Source organism: Tribolium madens, unplaced genomic scaffold (genome assembly GCF_015345945.1).
Source record: "Tribolium madens isolate multiple individuals breed KSU strain unplaced genomic scaffold, Tmad_KSU_1.1 Scaffold_91;HRSCAF=231;Tcas5.2_LG7, whole genome shotgun sequence".
Classification (NCBI taxonomy): domain Eukaryota; kingdom Metazoa; phylum Arthropoda; class Insecta; order Coleoptera; family Tenebrionidae; genus Tribolium; species Tribolium madens.
Genome location: NW_025401063.1, coordinates 18,035,944 through 18,048,701, shown reverse-complemented (window position 1 = coordinate 18,048,701; position 12,758 = coordinate 18,035,944). Strand labels below are relative to the sequence as shown.

The window sequence follows — 12,758 nt, the reverse complement described above, 5'->3', positions numbered from 1 at the left end:
TATTTTTATTTTTTTTTATTTTATAATATTTTATTATTTTTGCGGTTCCTCATTAAATTATCTTTCAACACTATTTATGATTAACTTTTGTTTTTAGGCAGTTTGAAAATTGTGTGGAAAAAATAGAATATTTTTATTTATTTTATCTAAAACAAGGAAACGACTGATAAAAATTGTTCAATTTTGATCAAAGAAATGTTGTAACGTTTTTAAAAGTAATGAAATTATGGCTTGGGGCGTTTTTTATAGTACAGCCTGTATATAAAAACACTACTTCAATATCAAAATGCTAATTAAAAATATGTACTCGACATATTTTTTTTTCAAAATTTAATTAACCAAATAATTAGTTGCTATATGAAAATACGACACTTACCTAGACATTTTTTTTTAACTTTTTAAACATAAGGAAGTAAATTGAATTGCGAATATTGTTAGGGAACTAATTACATAGATACATTTTAATTTGAACCTAGGGATTATGTTCAGAATTAAAAAATATCTCAGTATATAGGGTTATTCACGAGAGGGTTATTTCTGATTTTTTTTTGCCATATGTCTAATGAGTTGCGGCAAAAAAAAATCAGAAATAATCCTCTCGTGAATAACCCTGTATGCAAAAAACTGTTGCCATTAAATTATAACTAATTAAATAAAAGTGAAAAAAGCGTTCGAACAGGTTAAAACTTAGACAAATTTGTTGCCAAAACGATTTTTTAACAGTTTTATTATTTACACAGAATTATTTTAAGGGGTGCGAATAAAACTTGACGCACTTGTGAAGGTTTTCTATTTCAACATAAATACGATCAAAACTATAAAACAGCTTTCGCTACTGTTATAATTCTAGTTGTACAACAGATAATAATTAATAAAATAGTTGTGTGAAATTCGTATTCTGCACATTGAAAGCAATTTTTCAGTTATGGTGAACCAAATTCAAATTCACCTTTACAAATTTTTTCTTGTTGGAACGCGTCATTTTATTTATTTATAATTTGATGGAAGGACAAACATTTTTGTTTCAAGGCGTAAATTTATTTTTAAAACAAGTTGTAATGATTAATATGGATAACAATATTTATTCTATACAGGCTGTTCCGTCTAAACCCCACATTAAAAGTATTGGGAGTTCGAATAATCATATTTATTTGAAAATTGGTACATAGCCATAATCCATTAAGTTCTCATAAATGAAAATATTTTCAAAATGGCGGCACTTCCGGTTGTATCGGAAGTCGGTCTCAACTTTCTTATTTTAAATGGAAAGCTATATTTTTTACTGCGTTTTTGAATTAATCTGGTTATTTTAAGGGAGTTTTCATCAGCTTTTCCTATACCTAAATTTAGCCGTTTTTTAAATATTTAGAATTTTTCAAAAATTTTTGGATTTGCACCTTACACTTTAAAAATCGGTAACTCTGCTATTTTTTAAAATTTCGAATTTATTTTTTTTTGGCGTTTGAAAGAGAAAATTAGATATTCCTTCCGGTGTTTTCAAATCTTGAAAAAAAAATTAACAAACCCTAAAATTTTAAGGTTCCTTTTGTAATAATTCAAATACTCATAACTCCATTTTTCCAAATGTAATACCCCAATTTTTATTTTACTAAATGGAAGAGAATTTAGTTCTACATCGATCTGTATTAACATTTCCTATACCTAAATTTAATAATTTTTAAGTTATGGTGGCTTTTTGTTAAGACTGCTGAAAATCTATTACTAGCCACATCCGTTTTCGTATAGTTTGCTATGGAAATCAAAAATGTCAAAATTGTTTCTCAATAAACGTCGACAGTGACTTATTATTTGACAAATAGTGCCAAAATATGGAGAGTCAAAGCTACTCTAACTTAGATTTAATTAATTTATTTTGTATTTATGGAGAGTGTAACAAAATTATGATGTCGTTCTTTAAACAAAAATAAATTTTTCTCACTTGTTAGTTTTAAATAATGATCGCATGGTAGAACCTATCAATAATAATTAAGTTTGCATAACTTTGATTCTCCATATTTTGGCACTATTTGTCAAATAATAATTTACTGTTGACGTTTTTTAGAGAAAATTTTGACATTTTTGATTTCCATAGCAAACTATGTGAAAACGGGTGTGGCTAGTAATAAATTTTCTGTAGTCTTAACAAAAAGTCCATAACTTAAAAGTTATTAAATTTAGGTATAGGCAATGTTAATACAGATCAATGCACAATTAAATTCTCTTCTATTTAGTAAAATAAAAATTGGGGTATTTCATTTGAAAAAATGGAGTTATGAGTATTTGCATTATTACAAAATTAACCTTAAAACTTTGGGATGTTATTTTTTTTCAAAATTTGAAAACACCAGAAAAAGGATCTATGCTTTCTCCTTCAAACGCCAAAAAAACGAATTCGAAATCTTAAAAAATGGCAGAGTTACCGATTTTTAAAGTGGAAGGTGCAGCTCCAAAAATTTTTGAAAAATTCCAAATATAACAAAAACGGCTAAATTTAAGTATAGGGAAAGCTGATGAAAACTCCCTTAAAATAACCCGATTAATTCAAAAACGCAGTAAAAAATATACCTTTCCATTTGAAATAACAAAGTTATAAAAGCGAAGTGCCGCCATCTTGAAAATATTTTCATTTATGAGATCTTAATGTATTATGTACCATTTTTCAAATAAATATATTATTCGAACACCCAATACTTTTAATGTGTGATTTAGACGGTACAGCCTGTATATTTTAAATTGGCAACAGTTTAAAAAAATCCAATTGCAGTTCGCTTTTAAATACATTTGCCTTGAAAAGATGCACACCTAGATACACGTGTTACTAAACCGTTTATAAAGCAGCGTTCGGCATTCGCACTTCTATTCGTACGTCAGTCAATTCAGTGCGCTTCAGTAGTGCCAATATAGCAAAATTAAAATTCGCATATTAGATTTTTCCGCTTTTTATGGACACGAAAGTTTTAGTCTGTGAAACACTTGGCAAATGTTCCGGTCTTTTCAATTAGGAAATAGTGGGTATTTTTAGTTTATTATGTTTGTCCCGTTATTATTTCTGTATATTTCGAGCGTCTCCGGACTTGTTATTATTTTTAGATTTAAATTCCAATGAGATTTTTTGATTTTAATTAAATTTTCATTGTATCTTGTAAATTTTTCTTTGTTCTCTCTGATTCAAATTCAAGGTCAAGGCTACCAACATCATGGTGGTACATTTGTTATTTATAGTTTGGCAAAGTCCGAATAATAATAATTATCAACTCCTCCTACACCTGACAAGTGCTCATTATAAATTTAAATTTGGCGCTAATTTAAATTTTCGCCCACCTGATCAAATCTAGCAGCGTATCTTGTGTAAGTACTTTTCTCTTCAGCCCCTCATCTTTGCTGAGTTCACTCGCAGTGGCGGCGATGGCGCCCGCTCCCGGTTTAATCGTTATGACGAGGATGATTCCCAAGATAACAGCACACACTGTCGTTGTCGCATAATAAAGAATCGCTCTAGCAGCGATTTTCCTCGATAAACTCAGATCTAAACTGCCGACGGCCGAAATAATGGACGCCATCAGCAACGGAATAATGAGTGATTTAAGCATCCGGAGGAAAATTTCTCCGGGAAACATCAAATACATTGTTTCTCTCTGGTTCCATTTTTCTTTCGATAGGGACCTCAAAGTAGAGCCGACTGCGGTACCTGCTATCACCCCAACGACCGTAAGGATAGTCAGGAGATTGTTGCGGACGAAAGTTCTCCACTTCGACATCTTCGAGCTTCACCTGAAATAAGAAAAGAAAAATTCAATCATCGAAATTTTAATTTCATTAATTAAGAACGAGCTTCTACATTGAAAGCTTAATGTGATTAAGGCCGCTTTCCATTAGGTCGGGGCTTTGTAGGGGATACTTTGAATAGAAAGGCTCGAAATTAAAGGAAAATAAGGCGGATTGACAGCGACGGCGGGGAATTATTTCTATTGAAAATCTCAATGAAAGGATTCTTCTACCTTTAGGCTGCCAAAATACGTTTCAATCATTTTTCAAATATAGGGTGTCCCTGTTGGCTTGTTAATTAACAAAAATTACTATTTCACACAAAATGTTCTATATACAGCATGCGCCAGAATTTGCGCCTCAGAGAATAATGCCATATAAGGTAAGATACCAGGAACATGAAAAAATATTAAAAAAATTTTATCTATTAAAATTTCGAAATTATCAGAGTTTAAATTTTGTACTTTTACTCTATTAGTTTTTGTTGGAAAAATAATTTTCCAAGTTTTTTGCTACAGACTATTAGAAGAGGAAACAAGGAAGCTGTATCCTAAATTGTAACTCTGTTCAATGTTATTTGTGGTTTTTATTGGCCATTTTTTTTACCTTTACTAAATAATTGTAAAAAAAATTGAAAAAAATGGTGAACTGTAAAGTGGGGTCACAGAAAAAAACAAGTAGGACTTACTAATTTCTAAATTTTTTTATTTGAACACGTGACTTTCGGACCTTTTCTTGAATAAAACAATAAAACTAAAATGAAATGTTGAAATATACAGGGTGTTCCGTCTAAACCCCACATTAGAAGTATTGAGAGTTCGAATAATCGTATTTATTTGAAAATTGCTACATAGCCATAAACCATTAAGTCCTCCTAAATGAAAATATTTTCAAGATGGCGGCACTTCCAGTTATACCGGAAGTCAGTCTCAACTTTATTATTTTACATAGAAAGGTATATTTTTTACTGCGTTTTTGGATTAATCGGGTTATTTTAAGAGAGTTTTCATCAGCGTTTCCTATACCAAAATTTAGCCGTTTTTGAAATATTTGGAATTTTTAAAAAATTAAATTAATTAAAATAAAAATTGGGGTATTCCATTTGAAAAAAATTAGTTATGAGTATTTGAATTATTACAAAAGTAACCTTACAATTTTGGGACATGTTATTTTTTTTTCAAGATTTGAAAACAACAGAAAAAGGATCTAAGCTTTCTCTTTCAAACGCCAAGAAAACGAATTCAAAATCTTAAAAAATGGCAGAGTTACCGATTTTTAAAGTAGAAAGTGCTGATCCAAAAATTTTTTAAAAACTCCAAATATTTCAAAAACGGCTAAATTTAGGTATAGGAAAAGCTGATGAAAACTCTCTTAAAATAACCCGATTAATCCAAAAACGCAGTAAAAAATATACCTTTCCATTTAAAATAATAAAGTTGAGACTGACTTCCGGTATAACCGGAAGTGCCGCCATCTTGAAAATATTTTCATTTATGAGATCTTAATGTATTATGACTATGTACCAATTTTCAAATAAATATGATTATTTAAACTCCCAGTACTTTTATTTTAACGTGGGGTTTAGACGGAACATCCTGTTTAATAAAATCTTGAGGCATAGATTTTTTGTATTATTATTTCAGTAAGATTATAATTAATTCTTTTATTAATTAAATTGACAACATTGAAAAACATAAGACAGAATATCTGTAAATTGGCAACTCTTTACCTTTTTACCAATTTAATTTCAAAGACATAGGCTACTTTTGAACGTCTTTTGTTTTTTTCTTATTTTTTTTAGTGATGTTTATTAATTGTACCGCTGAAAAGGTTTAGAATATGTTTTTATTATTTTATGTTTAAATCAAAAAACTACAAATTTTATCAGAATACTCAGCAAAAATTCTCACAGTAACAAAAAATAATTATTTCTACTACATTTCAGTACCAACTAGCACTTTTTTTAATCAGGAGTAGGTAATATGAAATATTTTATTAGCAATCACTAATGTAATATGACGATTACTAAATTTTTAAAGGTTTCATGAGGAGTAATAACATTACTTCTCTTGGGCGGTAATATGCAGGATTGCCAACGTTAAGATTACAAAAATACCGGATTTTTTTTTCTTTCAAATTGTCAAGTTACTCATAATATTTTGCTCAATTAGTACCCAATTCGTTCTGTAGCAGTTTTTCTTACTTCTGAGGAAACCCACTACTCCATTTCAACAATTTTAATATCAGATTCATACATTATTTCAATATCTTTTTTGACATTTCTGAAATGTCAAAAATCAAACGCAATTTAGATGGCCTACCACGTTCGAATCTTAACTTAGTTAGAATTTTATTTTATTCAATTTTTGACTAAAAATAATGTGATTGTGAATAAAATATCATACAAACCTCGGTGGTAATGGCATTACCCCTTGTGCTTCATCCTTTTTTTGTATACCTAAGTACTCGGGGTAATGCCATATTTACCACCTCGTTTGTAATATACTACTTTACAGTATTTAATTTAGATTTTTTATTCTATTAAATTTGGAGGATGAGGTATTGGGTTGCATTGCACTAGTCACAACAGTGATTGGTGCAGAATTTTTTAATTACTTTACCCTTTAGTGAAAAAAAAAACAAAAAGTAATTTTCCCCATCGCTGGAGACATTTGCACACTCATTAATCGTTTTTAATTGGAATGAACTTATCACTTAATAAAGCAAATTACTTAATAGAAGTACTTAATAGGAGTGGTTCAAAAATTCTTGCGATCATTTTAATACAATTTTTTTAACATTTGAACCAATTTGTTACGCAACTCATTTCATTAATAAATTTATTCTAATTAAGTATGTCGTTATAATGTTAATGACATCATCATCATCATCAACAACAAAATGCATGAAATAACTGGTAATTGTGAAAATTGACCAGTTTATACCAACTTGCATAATAAAATCAAAACGACGATAAAATTTTATCAAAATGGAACTTATTTTTCTAGGTCATAAAGACAAAAGCTGAATTTGATGACGAAACAACGAAACAATTCCCGAATGAAAAATCATTTGGATTCAGGAAGAGACTCACTACATTTTTAAATTATACACACGCCGCACTGACAATGACCGCCATGGCATAAATTACAATAATTGAAACATTAATTTACGAATAGATTTAAATTAATTAGATTAACCAAAATACAATCCAATTTAAAATATTTTTAGGACGCTATTTTGGTCATTTAAGCTAAAATCCTAATCTTAAATTACAAAAAGAGATTTTAATTTACATCCGATTTTTACTCAAGGTTATCTACTAGTAAATGAGTGTAGTGGAAGGTTTAAATATTTCAAAACCTATTCAAAATGTGAGAAGGAATGTCACGAATACACGTCACAGATTTAAAACATAAATCTTGTTTACATTTGCTTGCATATTAATTGTTTGCTGACAATTATGCAAATCTACGTAAACACTTAAGGCATGTCAGTAAAATGCTTCGTGAATAAAGAAATTTTCTGATGTGCTGATCAAAGTTTTAATTAATTGCGAAATTTACTAGAAAACAAGGGTAACTCGCTCTGTGATTAATTTAAAATCTGACCGGAATGTACTCGTAATTACAAAATCGAAGCTTGTTCCTGGGTTCTGAATGATTTTAAGGTAAGTAATAGAGAATGGCTTTTATGGTTTCAGTTTTATAAATATACTTCCTCATACACCCGAGGCGGTACTGGTTCTTTTAATTTTAATAAAACACACATTATTTTTCAAGTGTTAGATAATCAAAAATGCAAATATATAAAAATCGTTGGTTGAGAAAAATGCGGAAAAATTATATTAGAGAATATCTGAATTGATGGGATTTATCCAAAATTCGCTACTACATTAGCAGTAGTATCGAGACTGCATCACAAAGTATATTATGTTACTAGGAGTAAAAGTGATGTTTATGTGGCCAAGCTGAATGTTTAGTTTAAAACGCAGTGATTTTTTAGCTTTATATTTTTTGTTTTGTAACTTAAACATCACTTCAATATATTTTTTTTAATGATCAAAATAAAAAAATCCTGTTAAAAATTTAAAATTTGATTTTTTTTTTAAATCTGTCTTGCTGATCCGACAAATGTGTCTTTCTGAAGATTTTACGAAGTACGAGATTCACAAACACTGTATAACAAAATTATATGACACTAGTAATTTATATCACAAGGCTAAAAACTGTCATTTTATAAGTGCAAGAACTTGCAAAACAGTTTCTGCACACACTTGATTTTTTGGTTCGACCAATTATACATTGTCTTAAAAGTTGAATAATCAAATAATATGTGCTAGAAAAGTTACATGTAATATTTAATGTCTAAGTTGAACTCCAAATTATTAAATTACTTCTAAATTAAAAGAATTATTCAATACATCAAATACTTGCTGTGAAATCAAACCGCTTGTCATTTAATAAATGTCAATTACAGATGTTAACGGATAACCAATATTGTCAACATTTGGTAAATTTTTTGATGGCCTAGTTCATCAACAGAGCTGTTTTCAGACGATTTTGACGAAAACAAAATCAACGTTTCTGGACGGAGGCCCAAAAAAGAAATTATGTAATTAAATCAATATGAACATTTTACTACCTGCTTTTGAATAAATATCAAAAATCTCTTCAAAATAAATACATAAAGTCTGTTTTTTTTTTTAAATGGAAATTACCAAGTCAAAATTTTGGTGAAAAAATTGGTAGCAGCTTATCTCCATAGCCACAAATTTTGTTTGCTCTTTGTTTTTGTCCCTAGAAATTTTGTTAAAAAAATTATGGTTATGTTTTCAAATTGAGATGTTGTAAAAATTTTGACTTTTATGAATCTTGTGTGCCTGTTTGAAAGCGCTATAATTGAATACCTGAGGACAGACATCATTACCTAAGGTCTAAACACAGAATTCAGTGCTAATAATTTTGACAGAAACACACCGCAAGTAAGTACAATGTTGTGAATAAAAATGAGATTCTTGCTACAAAAACTTTGAAGAAAAAGGATGTATTTACAGAAAAAAGTTATTTAGCAAAAGATACAAGTGGGTATTATGATGACTGGCAATAAATTTTGTGTAATTTATTGCAAGGAGCTCAAAGTTGATGCATTTTATAAATTTTTCTTCAGCTTTAGTTTCAAAATTGTTAGTTTTTCAACTCGTTCCTCAAAAAGGATGCACAAGACATTAATTTATTTGCGTTCTTTCCAAGGTTCTTTCTCATTCATGTTTATTTTGTATTCTTATCAATTTCTTGCTAAAAATTGAGAATGTTTAGCAAACCTGCATTACAAATTGCGTCTACATTTCCTGCTTGCGAACTATTCGTTTCCAAATTTCTAAAAACTTTTAGTGGTACCGAATTTGTTCCTTTTTTGGTGTTTTGTCTCTAAATTTTCTTAGACGATTTTTTGTGTTCACGTTTAATGACATTGTTTTCAAATTAATTAAAAAAACCGGAACTGCCAACTTCCTTTATTAAAAATACCATGAATGAATTTACTAGTGATGCCAACGTTAAGACTGTTTGGCATTTCCATTTAAAAAAAAAAACAGACTTTATCTACTTCATTGATTTTTTTTCAGAAATGTGCCAAAAATGTAACGTAGTCACATCAAAATGACAAATAAAAAAATTATTGTCAAAAATTTAAATTGATTAAGTTGTTATTAATTTATTCCTTAAATAAGTAGGTATTATAACATAAAGTTATCCAACGAATCATCCTGTTTTTATTTTGCTTGTTTTATACAGGTGTTCCAGCGAGTTGAAAAAGTCCATTAGTGACCTTTAAATGGTGAAATTAAAAAAAAAAATGCATGGGACATTGATAGATACTAATTTAGTGCATCACCTAAAATTATTTTCAATCATACAGCATGTCCCACAAATAAGTTACGATACAAACTTGTGTTTCTTTAAATGAAACACTGTATGTTTCTTCGCATTTTTGGATGTAGCCTCTTAAAACAATGTTTTTGCGCTAAACTTTGATTAGTCAATTTCGCTTAGTTTTAGAAATAAGAAGACGTTTTTTTGACAAAAATATGCACTTTTTAAAAATTTATTACACAAAAACTAATACAGCTAGAACATTTTTTTCTTTTACTTCTTCAAAGAAAAAAGTACAAAATGTAAAGCTGTACCAATTCTTTAGTGTTTTGCATTTGTAAAGATTAATACATCAAGAAGTTTGTTAAAAGTTAAATAACTTATTTTTTTATTTTTGCATCTAATAGATTGATATAGATTGAATTGTCTATCCAAAAAAACAAACTTTTAATGTCTAGAATTGATAATGGAAAAGATATTTAACATTCAATATTAATTATAGCAACAATGCCTAGCAATATTTGAGCATTGTTGATACTATGGCAACCATAGTTAATTCCACCACAGATCACTTATCCGTTGATTTATCCAGAGATTGTAAAAGTCGTTATAAATACTGAAATTCGAATTGTTTTATTGTAAAAACAAAGAACAATGGATTCAGTTTAACACAAATGTAATTATTAAGTGATATTTCTTCCATCTCAAGTGCAACTGTGCAGTTTTTAGCTACTGCAACGATAGTAATTATTTTTTTTAATGTTTAACATTAAATATCTTTTTAGTTATTGATTAAAAACACCTAAAAGTAAATAATTTTAGAAAGAGAATTTAATCTTTTACATGCAAAAACAATAAATAGGGTGTTCCCCTATTGACTTATTGAACTTTTAACAAACGCCTTCATTTTTTTATCTTTGCAAATGCAACACACTAAAAAATGTTACAACTTTATAGCTTGTACATTTTTCTTTGCGGTAGTAAAAAAAATATTTCTAACTGTGTTAGTTTCTGTCTAATAAATTTTTAAAAAGTGGACGTTTTTGTCAAAAAAAAACGTTTTATTTTTAAAACTAAGCAAAATCGGCCAATAAAAATTTGTCACAAAAATCTACATCCAAAAACGCTAAGAAACATATCATGTTTTATTTAAAAAAACACTAGTTGAAAATAATTTTAGGCGATGGATTAGATTAGTATCTATCAATGTCCTATATATTTTTTTTATTTTACCATTTAAAGGTCAGTAATAGACTTTTTCATCTCGCTGGGACATCCTGTATGTATTTGACAATTTTTTTTCCGAATTTCGAAATAAAATAACCGTCAATTTCATAATAAAATTTCGCAAAAATTTTCGTATTGTGGTTTCCAAGGATGTTCAAAATGTAATAAATTAATGATAATAATAATAAACTAGGTATTAATTATAAATCATGTCCGTATGAATTACTGATTACTGATTATATTCAAAGTTTGTCAGACTTGTAATTTTATACAAATCATTTTTTTTTTAATAATACTGCTAATTTTTGAATTCTAATTATTTATTTATTAATATGTTACAACATTATTATAGTGTTTCAAAACAGTTTATCGCACAATAAATAAACCGACACTTATGGTATGATTTTGAAGTTGTTATGTTGAGTTATTATTCTGAGAAAAGAAAATTAAAATGCAAAAATATAAGTAACAACAACGCAGTATAAAAGCAGCTACAGATTTACACTTTTACAATATATTATATCAATGATAAGAAGCCGCATTTACACACACCAAATTTGATGTTTGTAATTGTAAAATTATTTAGTCAAAAACGATGAATTTAATATTAAACAAGTAGTACTATAAATTATCTTTAAATCTAGGCAAAACTTGTCGATTTAACAAAATTGTTATCATTTCTAATCTGTCTGGCATCCTAGCGGCATTCTGATCTAAAAATAAAAAAGCTCATGCACTTCAAATTCCTTAATGACTTGTGTTGAATAGAAAAAGGCAAAACCCGTGCAAACGCATCGACCGCCTTTTATTTTTATTTCAACCACCACCTGTGGCTCTTGCACACTACCAAACATCAAAAACAAACGTTCTTTCATCAAAAAATCCGGGATTTTTAACACAGGTAAGCATGCGAAACCCTCCACACGATGACACACACATCAACGACAATAGGGAATGAGAGCACCAAAGGAAGTGTTTAATAAAAATAAATTATTAATGCTGCACGAAATGATCCGACTGGGAAAATAAAACCTCGGCGCGAATTTCACAAAAATCAGGATGAGTGTGGTAAAGCGTCATAAGGGGGCGTTTATTTTTTTCGGGGGGCCGCCGTGTAGATGTGCAAGCGAAGCGAGTGAAGTAAGGGTATTTACCGTTCACCACGTCGAAAAGGGAATGTTTAGCATCCGTGACAGCAGCACTGAGCACTTTGTGTGAGCCCGCGATATGCTCGCCAACCGCGAAAGTTGTCCGCGAACTGTTCCAACTTCCACTGATTCTGATTCTGTGCTGTGATGTTACCAATTGCAGTCCCACCGGATCTCGCGAATAGCCGGGGGGATGCCGTCGCTCCGCCAATTGTAATTGATACCAGCGGTTAGCGTGGCTGTTTTCTGTTGAATTATTATGCGTACGACGTGGAAATGTCCACGAAAATTTAGACAGAAACAGGAAAACACTCGGGAATTGGGTCACAAGTGGCGATTAGATTAATTAGTGTCTAAAATTTATACGGAAAAATATACAAATTTCACCCATGTGTAAAATCTGTATTTTTCAATTCTACAAAAAGATCCATGTCTCTATCTGTAAATAATAGTATAACGTACCCCGCTATGATGTATTTTTTTCAAAATATTACTTAGATTCCCTAAAAAATTACCATTATTGTAGGTTTTTCTTTGTAACGATGCAACATCTTAAAACAATTTTTTTATAGGCATGTAGATAATTAAAAAATGCACCTCGCTACGTTAAATTTTTTTTGTAATACAAGCTAAATTGCAAAGAAACGTTAAAAAATGGATGCAACCCCCATTACTCTTGGATCGAAAATCTCAAGTTTCTTCCATGATTTACAGCCGTTATCAGGGCCGTACCCAAGGGGGGGGG

At 29.6% G+C, this 12,758-nt stretch overlaps 1 protein-coding gene across 1 annotated transcript in view; it reads right to left on the bottom strand.

Moving 5' to 3' along the window:
• Positions 1–12,175, bottom strand: part of LOC123010400 (excitatory amino acid transporter 3) — a 22,476-nt gene extending 10,301 nt beyond the window's left edge. The window contains exons 1-2 of the mRNA XM_044407264.1: positions 12,020–12,175; positions 3,322–3,771 (exon numbers count right to left, since the gene is read on the bottom strand). Coding sequence (XP_044263199.1) covers positions 3,322–3,758 — 437 coding nt within the window. The 5' untranslated portion in view covers positions 3,759–3,771; positions 12,020–12,175. The remainder of the gene's footprint in view (positions 1–3,321; positions 3,772–12,019) is intronic.
• Positions 12,176–12,758: the final 583 nt, after the last annotated feature.